Source organism: Bombyx mori, chromosome 23 (assembly GCF_030269925.1).
Source record: "Bombyx mori chromosome 23, ASM3026992v2".
Classification (NCBI taxonomy): domain Eukaryota; kingdom Metazoa; phylum Arthropoda; class Insecta; order Lepidoptera; family Bombycidae; genus Bombyx; species Bombyx mori.
In genome coordinates this window covers 18,710,789-18,728,627 of record NC_085129.1, presented here as the reverse complement: position 1 = coordinate 18,728,627, position 17,839 = coordinate 18,710,789, and the positions used below count along the sequence as shown (strand labels likewise).

The window sequence follows — 17,839 nt, the reverse complement described above, 5'->3', positions numbered from 1 at the left end:
CTTATCCACGATCTTGTGTAGCCATATCTTTAAAATTGAATTAAGTATTAGAATTTTTTTAGTTTACATTCCCTACAAGTTATATATGAGCCAATGACAATATTTAACAATTAGAAATTTAAAAATATTATGTACGTTTTGTGTTAAATATATTAATAGGGCGCTCATTTATTTCTAAAACTTTGTCATTTTCATTCTGATATTTTTATATCTTTCGTCTGACAACACAGCAGTTTTGCTCAATCAACGCTGCAGCGAGTAGCGGGGTTCGTGTGTAGAATTTGTCATTCGTACAAATTTAGATAACAAAATCACGAAATTAGGTGAAAACGTTGTGATCGAATATAAATAACGGCAGTTAATTTCGTTTTGGTGTGTAATATAGACAGTGTCGTTCTAAACCCTGTGCTATTGTGTGAAAAAAGTGGTAAAACACGAATGCTTAATCTCGAAAGTGTTACAAAATGAGTAATTTCGCGAAAATTGTCAAAACTACGCCGATTACAGATGATTACGACATCTCAAATACAGTCCTCGGCCTTGGGATCAATGGAAAGGTTCGTTTTATTTATAAATTTATCAGGAGAAACGGTTGATTTGACTGACGAGAACAATGTTTACAATTATGACGTAAACGTATAAAATTAGCTTACCTTACCCGCACACCTTTAATGTGACTTATCATACTATTATCACCGTCTATTGGCGCGAATGCAATTAGGCTCCGTGCTTACCTACTAAATTTGAGCTTTATCTCAAAGATTTCAAAATCCGAAGAAAACAATTTGAAATAATGCAAAATGGCGCAATTTTACCTCGTAGGAACACTGTATTGCACATCACATCTAACAACACCACAGTTTAATTCATAAAATTGTGAAATAACTTTTCCACATTGTATATAGACAAATAATCATGAGTCATGCTAAAAAAAACAGTTTGAGAATTATCACTGGAGGTTCTTGGTAATTGTTCTTACATTATCAATATGTATGAGCAACTATGACCTGTAAGATAATTCATTCAATGCACATATATTATTTAATTGACAAATTTATTTAAATTTCTCTAAATACTTCATACACCAACATGTGTCTGTGATTTTGAACAAAAATATAGAAACTTGATGCTTTGATATGTAACATTGCTCTCTATGACATAATAAATGCCAAATTTATCAATCTAGCTATATTTATTTTATTAATAGAACAAAAGCCACTACAGCCTACAGGAACAAAATGCATTAAGTTATATTGATGGATGAGATTATGCCCACATTCAAATCAGGTTAGAAATACAATATATTTGTAATAGTAAATTATATGTTACAATATTATTATTATATACAATATTTATTTTAATATATAAGATGTCTTGTCTCGTATATAACATAAATTGTAAAGCAAGACTACACAGTGAAGGAATGACATAATTAAAAATTGAGCTCCAAGATCTATAACCAATTATTAAGAGAAGATATTTTAAACTTAGCTACTGCCACCACAATTTAGATAAGTTTTATTATTATAAACCACAATGCTGTCTATTTTTATATATGTCTTTTATATTTATATAGTTTAGCTATATCTTTAACGCAATGACATAATATAATTAAGAAATTGATCTCATGTCTTAGAATGCATGCAGTCCTTAACACTGTGGTGTAGCTATATACCCTTCAGTAACCACTCCAATATCAGGAGAACCTCAATATCACCAGTCTACATGTTTTAAAAACCTAAAAGACCAGATCTCTTTATAAATTTATGCACAAGAGTACACTGGCAGACTTAATGCCTAAGGCATTCTCTATCAGCCAACCAAAAGTGGTGTAGAGAGAGCTGTGGTGGATGTATTGCTTCAATAAAAGTAATTTATAGACATATACAAACATACACATAACATACAATACCATTATAATATTTAATAATATACAATTTATAGTTTGCTATACTCATACATTTTTAGTTTGAATAATTAATACTTATTTTTTGATAATTAATAATAATACAATTATACATAACATATTTGTCTCATTAAAAAATAACAGATAGGTAGTAAGTATATTGAACAGAAAATACCAACACATTATAAGACTGCAAATAGAATTATTAGATGTGCAGATTCAGAAGAATTTACTGTAAAGAGTTTTATTTTTCTATTTCAAAATATTGAGAGTCAAATGTTCTATAATAAGTAATGATAAGCTAATGCCTTACCGAAGAGGTAATGTCAGTGAACTCATAAAACATCCAATGACACAGAGATGACTCATACAAGTATTGCTAGATTACTCTGCATTACGGTGTACAAAGATAGAAACACTCATTTCTGAATTAATATGTGGTGAAAAATTGGTAATAATTACTACTACTTTAAGTAAATTTTATTAACAATATGAATGTCAAAGATTCTTCTGCTAGCCATACTACTGTGCTTCAAATTTAAATCCTCTGAAACTGAGCTGATAAACACAATGTAAGTCAGCGACATAAGAAACTACTATGCAGGTGAATCATTTAGTCACCTGGACTCCTGACATCAATAAATTTAAGAGAGATACCTCCAGATAATACAAGCAACTTTTATAAAGCATCCGACACGGTTGAGCATTCAAAGAATTGCCCAAAACAACATACCGTATCTAAGGCTTAGAACCTCTTGACTTTATGCAATGAACATCATATCCGTGTGGAGGCGTCAAGTTGCAGTCTCTGCGATATCAGCGGCTGGCTCGATTCCCGCCAAGGGAGGGTTCGGAGCGGTGAACAGCAATAAAATGGTACACACTACATAAAGGAATCGGCAGTTCAATTGTGTTTTTTTTTTCTACTTAAGCTGAGAGGCTTGAGAGGCTATATCAGCGTAACCTTAACTAGTAGGTGAGCTCACGGGGCTCAAACCTGACGACGTTGCTAACACGAACCCTAGGAAGAGCCGTGCTTCGCAGAATCTACCACCGGATTGGAAACGCGACCCACTGAAAAGACCCGGCGAAACTCAGTGGGCTGTGTCTGTGGGTTAATTTACTCGTCGAGCCTTTCGTCGCAAGCGACGGGTTCGACGAGGCCTGTGACCGGACAATTCTGGCCAATCGTTTATTTAATATGTACTCATGTAACAGTTATATTGAGAACGAACTCTTCTTCTTTATTTCCCATTACCCTTTGCTGGGATGTAGGGCTCGAATTAAATTCCTCCATTTGCATCGCTCTTGGACAGGCAGTTCTAGCTCCTCCCACGTCATACCCCAGAAGCCCAGTTCCTCCTCTAGTGAGCGAAGCGAAATTGAAATCGAACACTGTAAAATATTCAATTGCGAGATATTTAATATTATCTTCGGTTACCGCGAGTCGTAGACGATATTAAAAGCTTAAATCGTTTTTTTTTAATAGCCAGAATATTATTTAAGACGTGTCTTGGTCGCGGACGACTAATCTTGTTTTTCGAGAATTTGTTATTGTGCTAACTTATTCAAACGAGGCTTATGGATAGTACTTAGTGGTAGGTGGTTAGTTGACTGTTTCCCTTGCAGTGCTGTGTGCTTTGTGCGAGTTTTTAACGTTCTCGATAGCGTAAAAGTTACTTTGCCTATGTTTGCCGCTAGGGGCGCAGTTCCAACTGCATATAAATCTGAATTAACTTTTACGCTATCGAGAACGTTAAAAAATTCACATTTACGCACACTGATGTCGACACTCCCACTCCAAAAAAAGGTGAGCCGGACCTTATGGTCGTTTGCCTTAACAGACCATTTAAAAGTAACTGACAGTTCGAAATGCTGGAAATAATATTAAGACGACAATAAAAAACGCGGAATCAAACCGTAAAAGTAGTTATAAACGTGTGAGATGGTCCATAGATGTAGAAAAATTGTGAGACATGATTTTAGTGATAAATACCATATGACCTTCGGATTCAAGCAACCAACTTTTGCACACCAATAAATAAATTCTAGGTAATTTAAACTAAATATTTTGGAGTTTTCTTCTCCCCGCTGTGTCAAGGATCGCGGCGGTGACGTCAGCATCAATGACGTCACGCTGTGTTAAACCGCCGGGAGCCGAGCTGGGATATTCTGATTCGGATCGTCGCTTGTAATTAAAAAAAATATTGCTTTATGATAACTGGAACAGAAGTCTTAGAGAAAAACTAGTTTTTAATTACCTAATTTGTATCATCGGATGTAATTGCGAAACGATCTGAGAATTCGTCATTGGACAATCGTGACTAGTCAATCGTTCTAGGCCACTGTCACTGTCCTTGATCCTGACAACGCTCGACCAAACATCGGGGGAGCTGCGACTGGAATCTCGATCACCAACCGCAGTCTCGAAAGCTACAACTAAAATTAAGTTGCGGGAATTTCAAGAAAATAATTCCAATTCCAGTGAAGATGTTTCAATTTAAAAGTACTTATTAAGACGTTGACTGTCATGTAGGTCACCGGTGCCCTACGCGGCGCACTGGAGTAATTATGTCGATTTCTCTCTTCGATCTTCTTACTAAGTACTAAGGCGCCAGAATGTCTAGTAGACTCCGGGAAAGATGAATCCGATGATACCGAGAATCTATTTCTTAGAGACCTATTTTAAATGTACATTAACAAACAAAAGAAGGCAAAGTTGAAGTAATAAATATCTTCTAGAAAGAGCAACTGGTTCACGGTGTATCGCGCCCGATCCGGCAGACTGGTTCTGGTCCAGCGGGGTCTGAGCGGCTTGGCAGGCTGCCGTATCGAGACGGCCAACGTTTCAGAGCCTTCGATTCGCCTCGAAGGCTCCGTCGACCGGGTGTTTCTTGGAGTAAGCCGCGTCTCGTTGTATTGTTGACCGCGGTAACCCCCTTACCTCATCCGGGTTCTGGCCTCGGAGGGGAACGGACTTGGGCGAACAGTGCAGGGGATTCGTTTAGTGGGTAGGTTCCTGAAATCATCCTTGGAACCGCGGTTTCGCAGCCGCGGACCAGTCCCACATACCCCGCGCGCCCCCTAGGCGTGAAGACTTCGTAAGAGATTCGGCCCCGGGCACGTAAAAAATAGGCAATCCAGGCGCTTAGTGACAGAAATTGATATAATTACTTCAGTGCGCCGCGTAGGGTACCAGTGACCTACATGGCAGTCAGTGTTAACGGTCTTTTTTTAGCAAAGCAATCAATACAGATCCCATACCTTAGTGGATATATACACCTACATAATTATATACTTTTTAACATTTAAATCCTTAATTTAATGATCAAGAAAACTTATATAAAGGTCGATAATAGTCTCGGGTATATTATGTATTTTTAATGGGGGGTGAGGAGTCTTGTGAGCACACACTGGTGGCTGCACCATCACCCGGCCTCTTTCTGCCGTGAAGCAATACCGGGTTTCTGTTTGAAGGGTCTGCAGCCGTTGTACTGTACAGCTGAGACTTCGAAGTCACGTCTCAAGGTCGGTGGCGGCCTTTACTTTGTTAATGTCCATGAGCTCCAGTGAACATTACGTTAACTCGTCCACTCAGTTAAGCAACAAAAAAAATGTGTATCGAATTATATACGGCTTCTAACATCGACATAATCTAAAAAATGGATTACGAACGAGCGCCATGTAATTGTCTGATAAGAACAGTGTTTTATCGGCTGATTTCGCTGGTACTAATGTGCAGATTACACTTTGTAAATTGTACGATAGATTAGGGGAACAATCGTTGATGTATGCGTGAAGACTTACTGCGAATTTGGACACGCACTGGACCCAATAGTAACATAGGTAACGGATATCTATGGGCATACCCGATCCTGTAGACCGAATGGCAAACAGTAGACGTCGCCCTAAGCACGTCATTTCGGATCCTCCCGATCCATTAAGGGTGCTTTTAGGTACCACAAGCACCGGTCACCGTCCTCGCCGAACCCGTCGCTTGCGACGAAAGGCTCGACGGGTAAATTAACCCACAGACACAGCTCACTGAGTTTCTCGCCGGATCTTCTCAGTGGGTCGCGTTTCCGATCCGGTGGTAGATTCCGCAAAGCACGGCTCTTGCTTGAACCAGTGTTAGCAACACTCCCGGTTTGAGCCCCGTGAGCTCACCTACACGTTAGGGCGAAGCTGAAATAGCCTCTCAAGGTTATCAAGCATAGGTAGGATAAAAAAAACGATGGGCTCTCTCACTCTGCTTTAACCCGAATCCACCGATTGCTGCGTGTATGTCTCTTCAAATGCACGTTGTTTTTGATCTCTTGTCTTTTGCATCCAGCCCTTACCAGCTATTTTGACCGGGTATTCGGGTCATTTTATGAGCTATAGCTTTTATGATCTATATATATGAATGTGTACATACCGGAACAACGCGAAGAACGCTCCATTTCTAGTTCATTCCAACATTCGAGCCCAAAAAAGGCAATTTGGTTAATTAGCGCACAATCAAAAGTTTAATAATTTAACTTCCACGTCGACCATGAAGTAACGTCGGATTTTTATCTGCGTTTCCATATCGCATTCACGGAACGCAACCGAATTTCCATGTTTTAATTGGTATTAGACCTAGAGCTACTCACTGATGGATGATTGTGGGAATTTCACATCGAACTATCACATTTTTTACTGGTGGTAGGACCTCTTGTGAGTCCGCAAGGGTATGTACCACCACCCTGCTTATTTCTGCCGTGAAGCAGTAATGCGTTTCGGTTTGAAGGGTGGGACTGAGACCTTGGAACTTATGTCTCAGGGTGGGTGGCGCTTTTATGTTGTGGATGTCTATGGGCTCCAGTAACCACTTAACACCAGGTGGGCTGTGAGCTTGTCCACCCATCTAAGTAATAAAAAAAAAAGAATCCAAGAGCTTTTACGAGAAACGTGGAAGACATCATCACGGTAAAGGTTATTGAAAATCCACATAGAAATTTATCATTGCCGCTAGTAACGTTTTTTGAAGAAACTTCTGGATCCTTCTTAATTGCTCCTCGGACTTTAGATGCTAGACGCTTCAAATTTTTATTTAACTACACAGCGAGGTAGCTTTTTTCTTTTTAAATCATTTTAGTAGTTTCCACCAGTCATCCGTTTGCAGTTTTACATTTTCACGTTTTGATATTAAATTTCCCCCTTTGTGTGTGTGACTAAAATCTTTTTTTTTTAAATTAGTTTAGAGAAAAACCTTAAGGGCTCTTCTTTATTTTTATTGCCCTTGTACTCAACGAGCACACGGCCCACCTGATGGTTACCGTCGCCCATGGACTTCAGCAATGCCATGGGCAGAGCCAAGCCGCTGCCTACCGAAACTCTGTTTTAAGTCTCTCCTCGTTCTAGACTATTAAAAAACTAAATATATTATTACTATATTTTCTATGACTTTACATCGAGGATAATAAAAAATAAAAAAACTCCAACATCGACTAATTAATGTTTGAATTTGAACGTTTTAATCCGTATCGAGTTAATTCAGAACGTAATATTAGTTAGTTCCTCGTACGATAAGTCTGTATTCTTCAAGGTTTCTCAGCTTGAAATGTTAACGTTCGCAGTAATATTGTTTTCGTCCTGAGTATTATTCACGTTTGTGATACAAAATTTGGAGATACATACACATTTAAATTTAATATCAGTTTTTCAACGTCTATCTTCATAATTGATAAAAGCGAATTCTGAAGACTTTGGCTGAAAACTTGGCTGCCCCACCCTTCAAACTGAAACGCATTACAGCTTCACGACAGAAATAGGCAGGGCGGTGGTACCTACCCGTGCGGACTCACAAGAGGTCCTACAACCAGTAATTACGCATACCTATTATAATTTTTGCGCGGGTTTGATTTTTATTACACAATGTTATTCCTTCACCGTGGAAGTCAATCGTGAACATTTGTTAACTATTCCATTAGAAAAATTGGTACCCGCCTGCGGGATTCGAGTACCGGTGCATCGGACGTATTATCCTTTAGGCCAAGTCGACTTCAAATATTCTTGTTTTTAAAAATGTATACGCTACTATGACCAAATTGCCGGCCAAACTTAACTTCCTTACTAGTGAACTAATTTGGTGCCGAATTAACCAGAGATAAAGAGTAATAAAACAAAATTAACCACAGATGACATCATCATTATTTTATTGCGAAATATTTCTTTTTCTTTACTTTTTGAGAGAATCTTCGTTTTATTGCAATACGACTTTATTTACGTTTTAAATCCCAACAAATATGTAATAAATACTTTTTCTGAAGCAGCAAACCTAGGTCCAGCTTAATCAATAAATACGAAATTTTCCGTACACTAATCATTGTTTTCTAAAACACATCAAATGGAAAACAATGTATAATGTTTACCAGTACCGTAACACGTGCCGTGCTATCAATGACTTTATATGCATGTGCATATGTATGTATACGCATGTATACGCATGTATCAGCCAATCAGCGGCCTCAAAACGTACTGACGTCAGACTACTGTTTGATTGAAAGAACGCGAATGCACGAACTCAATAATGCAGCTCTGAAGCGTTCCTAATAATACTGCAGGCAAAATCCTTGTATGAATTACTTTTGTTTGTAAGGTTTTTTGATCCTGGTATAAATAACACCAAATGTTAATTTCACCTGTGATATCTACGAAGGATCAAAAATGAAAAGTGTATAATTCTATGAGCTTAAAATTACTTCTCACACCATCCTACTTTATGCAAGATCTTTTTTTTAGATTTATTGCTGCTCTTGAGTTGCTTTTGAGTTGTTAGATTTCCTTTGGAAGCGCTTGGGTAGCTGTCAGCAAATACCATCCCTCCTGGCTTAGCCTTTACTCGCCCAGCTGTCCTGGTGAAATTGGAAATGCCTTCATGCCACCAGTGCTAATTTTTTATTAAAAAAAATCAAGCTTACTGTAGAGGAATTGATGTTGGCTCAAAAGAATTCGTTGCACCACATTGATCGGACTTGAGATTTCAAAAGCTCAATCGGAAACGGAAGGGAACGCCTAAGCTAATGACTGGCAGTTTCTCGAATTAAGCTACCATCAAATTGGGATCGCGGCGTTAGAACTATAGTACCGTCCACCAGTTTTACAATTCTGACATCTTTTTTTTTCCCTACCCGTGCTGATAGCCTTGAGAGGCTATTTTAGCTTCACCCTAGCGTGTGGGTGAACTCTCGGGGCTCAAACCGGTTCAAACCGGCTCAAACCGGCTAATACTGACCCTAGCAAGAGCACTGCTTCGCAGAATCTACCATCGTATTGAAAACGCGACCCACTGAGAAGATCCGGCGAGAAACTCAGTGGGCTGTTTCTATGGGTCAATTCGCTCGACGAGCCCTTCGTCGCAAGCGACGTGCTCGGCGAGGACGGTGACCGGTGCTTGAGGTACCTAAAAGAACCGTTAATCATTACGTGCGACAACTTTGAGTACGCTTCAAGAATATGAGAGCCGGACCAATCACTATTTTTATTGTACTCTTTCATAATTTAGTTTGGCACTTTTGGCCTACAATAAAGCACCCTATTTCAATGCTCTTAAGATCAGTCGCAAGTTTCAAGGTGGGTGGTGGTGCTCCCGAGTGAGATTGTCTGTGAATCTATTTGCGAATGAGTTCGACCGTGAAGGAATAACGTATAATATAAAACATATCCACAAAATATATGTTCATTGTTATCGTTTACGGAGCCTGTTTACTTATTAATCGTTTTGTTTGAGTTTGCATTATTAAATCAGCCAATCAGAGCTCTAGATTAATAAGGACGTGAGATATTCCACAAGGACTAATAAGATGCAGTTTACTAGTAAGATACAGCTCGTTTTTAGCTCATCAAAATTCATAGAAGCACTTATAATAGTTTTGTATGTATGTATTTATAATTTTAATAAATTGATTCACGGTTTGTTGAAATATTTGTGGTTATGACGTGTTATAATACATACAACGTTAAGTTCTTTCCACTGTGACGTTTGTAAAATGATTCAGAAATGCACACATGTCGCGCCCACGGATTCATAATGACGTATAATCGATACTCAGAAAACATATCGGAATGATTCTCCTAATTCCGGATTTCGGCAAAGCAAATACGTTTATGAATATCTTGGGATAAATCTTACGATATTTAATTTTACGGTTTAACGTGAAAATCTTGTTACGTTCACTCTCGTGCGAGAAAAAGAATGATCTTAGATAAAAATAGAAATATCTTCGATAATAATTCGTTCAAAGGAACATTTTCAATTTGAAAATGAATCAGCTGTTGTGTTACTGCTGCTGCCTATTTCTGCCGTGAAGCAGGAATGCGTTTCGGTTTAAAGGGTGCGGCAGCCGTTGTAACTATTCTGAGACCATAGAACTTATATCTTAAGGTGGGTGACGCATTTACGTTGTAGACGTCTATGGGCTCCAATAACCACTTAACACCAGGTGGGTTGTGAGCTGGTCCACCCATCTAAGCCATAAAAAACCCAACAAAGTTATCAATACGAAACTTTGGCAAATTGACTATAAGCACATGACAGATGCCACCTCAATTATAGGTGCAATTGACAGTCTAACAGTCGAGAACATCTTGAAATTGGAAAAATAAGAATAATTGAATGAAAATACAATGAATAATTTTGAGAAATATGAAATCCAGAATAATATCGTTTCACTAAGTAACAATAGTTTTAACATCACACCTATTAGAAAAAAATATTGAAATTACACTTGATTACATTTGATCAGATTAATTATGATTAGATTAAGTATATTTAGTTGGGAATTGATTCACGCCAGATTTTTCCTGTACCTACGTACATACATACGACCCGACGAACGTTGTGATGACTATGAACTCTGGCCCATTTAATACCACGCGACTCGAGAGTTCTTTCATCAATTTTTTTATTTTCTGCTTACGCGGGCGAGCTCACGTTCCACCTGATGTTAAGTGGTTACCGGAGCCCGTAGACTACAACGTAAATGGCGCCATACACCTTGAGATATGAGTTCTAAGGTCTCAGTGTTTACAGTACAACGGCTGCCCCGCCCTTCAAACCGAAACGCATTACTGCTTCACGGCAGAAATAGGCGGGGTGGTGATACTTACCCGTGCGGACTCACAAGACGTCTTACCATTAAGCCTATCCATTAAGTACATGTATTTTCTACATGGGTACCAAGTTTCAAGCCAATCGGATGCATGGTTCAGTAGTTATAACGGAACATCCGTAAAAACCACTGTAGATGTATGAACACTGTATGAAGCCGTCGTGGCCTAAAGGATAAGACGTCCGGTGCATTCGTGTTGAGCGATGCACCGGTGTTCGAATCCCGCAGGCGGGTACCAATTTTTCTAATGAAATACGTACCTACTCGACAAATATTCACGATTGACTTCCACGGTCAAGGAATAACATCGTGTAATAAAAATGAAACCCGCAAAATTATAATTTGCGTAATTACTGGTGGTAGGACCTCTTGTGAGTCCGCGCGGGTGGGTACCACCACCATGCTTATTTCTGCCGTGAAGCAGTAATGCGTTTCGGTTCGAAGGGCGGGGCAGCCGTTGTAACTGTACTTGAGACCTTAGAACTTATATCTCAAGGTGAGTGGCGCATTTACGTTGTCTATGGGCTCCAGTAACCACTTAACACCAGGTGGGCTGTTAGCTCGTCCACCCATCTAAGCAATAAATTTTTTTTTTTATATATTATTAGAATAGATATAGATCACAGTTTAAACTCATTTCATTGTTTATTACACTACTTTACTTTCCGTCCCCGACTATCTATCTACAATCTACATTACGGAAACAAATAAATGGCTTATGTTTATCACATATCATTACACTAAAGGTTAAAAGCAGCTGATTTTTCTATGTACGAATAAAGAGGTTAATAATACACGGTATAATTAGAGAATCGTTTCCGAACTGAAAAAACATTCGAAATAAAACATTGTATAGTAAAAATCAAACCCGCAAAATTATAATTTGCGTAATTACCGGTCGTGAAGCAGTAATGCGTTTCGGTTTGAAGGGTGGGGCAGCCATTGTAACTGTACTGAGACCTTAGAACTTATGTCTCAAGGTGGGTGGCTGCATTTACTTGTAGATGTTTATGGGCTCCAGTAACCACTTAACACCAGGTGGGCTGTGAGCTCGTCCAGCCATATAAGCAATAAAAAATTTTATTTATTAAAAAAACTTTTTAACACACTTTCATTAGCTCGATACGTTTGTTTGTATATAACGTGATCTTTGTCAAAGTCATCTTTACCGACCTCAAGATGTCCGATTAACATGAAAATTTTCCCACTCATCTTGATAGAAGATGGCAATAAAATAAGTTTATAACTTCAACTTTAATATCCCAGTATCTCAACGGGGATAAAAAAGATATAATATCGATGGGTGAAAGAATATTTGGTTTATACTGGTGGTAGGACCTCTTGTGAGTCCGCACGGGTGGGTACCACCACCCTATCTATTTCTGCCGTGAAGCAGTAATGCGTTTCGGTTTGAAGGGCGGGGCAGCCGTTGTAACTGTACTGAGACCTTAGAACTTGTATCTCAAGATGCGTGGCGCATTTACGTTGTAAATGTCTATGGGCTCCAGTAACCACTTAACACCAGGTGGGCTGTGAGCTCGTCCACTCATATAAGCAATCAAAAAAATAAACGACATTTCGCTTGATACGCGACATTTACTTTTGTAATCAAAAGTGCGTTTTATTCGGAATTAGCATCAACAGTTCGATTTAACCCTCAGACACAGCCCACTGAGTTTCTCGCCGGATCTTCTCAGTGGGTCGCGTTTCCGATGCGGCGGTAGATTCTGCGAAGCACGGCCCTTGCTAGGGTTCGTGTTAGCAACGTCATCAGGTTTGAGCCCCGTGAGCTCACCTACTAGTTAAGGCTACGCTGATATAGCCTCTCAAGGATATCAGATTAGGTAGCAAAAAAAAAGAAAAAAGTTCGATGTTTTTAATTGAACTTCTATTAATTTTTACTTGATTCAATGAAGCTTTTTATTAGAATACTGCGGTAGGCAGCGGCTTGGCTCTGCCCCTGGCATTCCTGAAGTCCATGGGCGACGGTAACCACTCATCATCAGGTGGGCCGTATGCTCGTCTGCCTACGAGGGCTATAGAAAAAAAATGTTTTCTCCCAAATTTGATACTTTTAATGTCTCTCGTGTAAAGTTGCTAAAATGTCGATTAAACCAAATAACCTTTCACCCCTCGATATGCAGTTAATTCGGCTTACTATTTAAGCGAGCTATTTTTATTTAGTTATAACTAAACAGCTTCTTCTTCTTTTTTCTCCACCTTATCCCACTAGGTGGGGTCGGCACAGCTAATTTTTCTCTTCTATTCGCATCTATCAGCCGTCATCTCAACACTCACTTCTCTCTCTCTCTCTCTCATATCGTCATTCACGCACTCCGTCCATGTGTTCTTTGGTCGACCTCTTCCTCTTCTACCTTGCACTACCATTTCCATACATCTCCAAGTCACATACATCTTAACGGCCGTCTGGTGTAGTGGTAAGTGACATGATCACTACACAAGGGGGTCGCGGGTTCGAATCCCGCCAAGGGAAGATATTTGTATGATAAATATAAATGTCTTTCCAGGGTTATGGGTGTATATTAAATATATGTATGTGTATAATAAAAATATTATATTTATTTCCGTTATCTGGTACTTGTAACACAAGTTCTTTACGAACTTAGCACGGGACCAGTTAACGTGACGTGATTGTTAGTAAATATTTATATTTATATTTATATTTATATTTATATTATATTATATCTTCTAAATTAATTTTTCATCATCAAATTAAACAACATTTTTATTCATTGCCGTAATGTACTTTTTTTTTTTTAAATATTCCGGTTCACTCGCAAAGCGCTAACCGGCTATTTGTTAATAAGAACGTTTGTCATCTCAGGTTCTAGAATGCAAAGAGAAGAAGTCCGGCTTGAAGCGAGCGCTGAAGGTGCTACACGACAGCGTGAAAGCGAGAAGAGAAGTTGAACTACACTGGAGAGCTAGTGGATGCAAACACATAGTGGAGGTGGGTGGGGAGGTGGGAGGTGGGAGGTGTTGACGGGCCTAACGAACTAATTAACCTTTTTTTTTATTGCCATTGTAGGCAGACGAACGAGCATACGGCCCACCTGATGGTAAATGGTCACCGTCGCTCATGGACGTCAGCAATGCCAGAGGCAGAGCCAAGCCGTTGCCTACCAACCTGAAGTAAACGAAAGCAATATTAATTTTTCAAGTAACTGGCGGTACTAAGACGTATTGTGAGCGAGACATATTCAACACGTCTGTGAGGGTAGTCGGAAATTGTCGAAAATCAAGTGTTTACTAGTGGTCCCGCAGTAATCGAAATTCGATTATAATTAATTGAAATTATAAGTTTGTACATTAATAAGGTTATATTGTCAAAGACTATTTATTATATTTCTAATATAACAGATTTTGCCAAAACTACATTATAGACAAATATTATTAAAGATAAACAATAGTAACCTATTCTTTATTTGACCACAGACTTTGAGCAACAACAAAAGTTTGACAATAAACAGTGTACATATATGTATGTGTGTGTGTCAAATACATATTAATATCATATCATATATATGTATCATATGTATAAGTCATCATATGAATATCCCTTTATCTGTTAAACAGGTTATCGATGTATACGAGAACGCTTACGGCGGCAAGACCTGTCTTCTAGTCGTGATGGAATGTATGGACGGTGGCGAGCTGTTCCAGAGGATCCAGGATAACAGGGACGGTGCCTTCACGGAGAGACAGGCCGCAGAGGTAAATCTTTCATGATGCCTCAAAACTATTATACTAACCGCTCTTCTGTATTTTAGTAATGACTTTGGTTTTCGGGAGTCGTCACCACAATTATAACTAGGTTAAATAAGGCTTAATTAAACGTACTACTGGTAGTAGGACCTCTTGTGAGTTCGTAAGGGTAGGTACCACCACCCTGCCTATTTCTGCCGTGAAGCAGTAATGCGTTTCGGTTTGAACGGTGGGGCAGCCGTTGTGACTATCCTGAGACCTTAGAACTCATATCTCAAGGCGGGTGGCGGCATTTACGTTATAGATGTCTATGGGCTCCGTTAACCACTTGACACCAGGTAGGCTGTGAGTTCGTCCACCCATCTATGCAATAAAAAATCCACCACCACCACCAAGCATCCACATGAATTCATCTGGTGTTAAATTACCGATGTCCGAAGACATAGCAACGTGCACGCCGCGACCGATTTGGAGACGTGAGATCTAGTTCTTCAAACCGATTCTTTATGCTGCGGTCCCGCCACCGAAACGGACATGGCAATAGATTTAACCAACAGCTAAAATCGGATACCGTGCAACATTTTGCAGTTTCTTTTTTTTAGGGATTTTATGACCTGGTTACTAAGACCTTTAAGTCATGTCTTATTTTAATTTATATATTCCTATTTTTATGAAAAAAGATAATATGGAGTGAAATGAAATGAAATGAAATGAGATGAAATGAGCATGATTAATTTGATACATTAATCAACTGGGATGAAATTAAATGAAATGAGATTAGATGATATGGGATGAAATGTAATCTCAGTAAAATGGTGGTCATTTACTGAGATTTTTTCAGTGGACTTTTTGGGGGATCCCGAGAAGATACGCCCAACGGCTTTGTTTCGTTTTCCCACATTAGTGCACTTTCACTGATATTAAACAGTTAGTAAACCACCGTTATTACACATTTAAACCTGAAGAAACACTAAATAGACAAAATAAAACAAATCACACAACTTCACTCCTCGCGTTCCCGCCAAAAAGTCTTGTTTTGCAGTTTCCGTAAAACAATCTCTGACTACCCTCGCACAGATAATGCACTCGATCTGTGTTGCCGTGAGGCACCTACACGACACGAACATCGCCCACCGAGACATCAAACCCGAGAACCTCTTGTACTCAAGCATGGAGCCGAATGCGGTGCTCAAGCTCACGGACTTTGGTTTCGCTAAGGAGACCTTATCGCCGGCAGACACTCTCCAGACCCCATGCTACACGCCCTACTACGTCGCGCCCGAGGTGAGTATTCTGACCGCTAAATTTGTCTCCAATGAGGCCGTGTTGGACGTGGAATTGCTGCTGTCCATGGGCCGCGGCAACCAAACCTTGGGACTAGCTTTAAGCCCGTATCTTGGGTGTGAAAGAGGATTCTAATCGCTAAATTTGTTTCCAATTAGGCCATGATAAACGTGGCATTGCTGTTGTCCACGGGCCAGGGCAAGCAAAACCCCGAAACTGGCCTTAAGCCCGTATCGACTTAAAACCGACTGTAAAATCCGTGATAAACGTGGCATTGCTGTTGTCCACGGGCCGCGGCAAACACCTTGGGACTGGCTTTAAACCCATATCTTGGGTGTGAAATCCTATCAAAACAGTGACTCGTTTAGCTTAAGTTCGATTAGCTTTTGATGGATGTATATGTGAAGAGTGGGAAAAAGGGGATTTAATATTTTATATCAAGTTCGTCCAGTTTTACGTAAAATGATTTAATATTATAAAATACTAGCCGTATTCGCCCGCTTGGCTGGGCATTTAAAATTAACATTATTATAAATTGTCATTATTATTAGGGAGTCCAACACTCATATAAATCCAATTAGCCTATCCATTAAGTACATGTATTTTCTACATGGATACCAAGTTTCAAGTTAATCGGATGCACGGTTCAGTAGTTATAACGGAACATCCGTAAAAACCACTAGATTTATATATTAGTATAGATGTGTCTATCAGTGCGTCAGAGGGACTGATTGACGTCTATAATTGTTGTTTCGCGAAATCTGTGTGAGAGAGAAAGGGAGAGGGAGAAAGAGAAATATGTAGATTAGTTGGTGACTTTTGACTATTCTTTATTAAACAGACGGTATAATTACTTTACTAGTAGTCGCCCAGTAGTCGAAATTCGACTATAATTAAGTGAAATTATAAGTCTGAACATTATTATGGTTCTATTGTCAAAGACATATTGTATATATATATTTCTATAATCACAGATTTCGCCAAGACTACACTATAGACTAATAATAATAAAGACAAATAATATATTATCAATTTGACCATAGACTTTAAACAATAACAAAAGTTTGACAATAAACAAAGAGTATAATATATAACTAGTCAGGTCATAAGTATTGTCACACAGTAAAAACTTTTCTATTAGAATGCTGGCCACAAAAAAGTTTATTGAATTCGAATTTCGAATTGTTCATGAAAATAAAAATGTATACTTTTAGAATTTTACTCATTTTTAAATATGGAGTGGACACTTAAAGAAGACCGTGTTGCAGTTATTGCGTTGCATCGTTGCGGTTACGCGCCAGTTCAAATTTTTAACATACTGAAAAATTTGAATATAACCAAAAGATTCGTTTATCGTACCATCAAACGATACAATGAAGACTCTAGTGTAGATGACAGGTCAAGAAGTGGTCGCCCTCGGTCTGTTAGGACTCCAGCAGTGATAAAAGCTGTGAAGGCGCGAATTCAAAGAAATCCCAAACGTAAGCAGAAACTGTTGGCTCTTCAGATGGGGTTAAGCAGAACCACGGTGAAAAGGGTGTTAAATGAAGACTTAGGGCTTCAGGCATATCGAAGAAAAACAGGACATCGTTTGAATGCTCGTCTAATGGACCTGAAACTGAAGAGATGCCGCGCTTTGTTGAAGCGGTACGCGGGAAAAAAATATCGGGAAATTCTTTTTTCGGATGAAAAATTTTTTACCGTAGAAGAGAGCTACAACAAACAAAATGATAAGGTGTACGCACACAGTAGTGAAGAAGCGAGCAACCGTATTCCGCGTGTCCAACGA

General features: G+C 39.0%; 1 protein-coding gene across 2 annotated transcripts in view; it reads left to right on the top strand.

Moving 5' to 3' along the window:
• Positions 1–205: 205 nt before the first annotated feature.
• Positions 206–17,839, top strand: part of LOC101742228 (MAP kinase-activated protein kinase 2) — a 29,636-nt gene continuing 12,002 nt past the window's right edge. The window contains exons 1-4 of one of the 2 annotated variants that reach the window (XM_012694392.4): positions 206–557; positions 13,886–14,011; positions 14,638–14,775; positions 15,844–16,050. In XM_012694392.4, coding sequence (XP_012549846.2) covers positions 465–557; positions 13,886–14,011; positions 14,638–14,775; positions 15,844–16,050 — 564 coding nt within the window. In that variant the 5' untranslated portion in view covers positions 206–464. The remainder of the gene's footprint in view (positions 558–13,885; positions 14,012–14,637; positions 14,776–15,843; positions 16,051–17,839) is intronic. The other variant, XM_004930800.5, reaches the window with a different exon arrangement.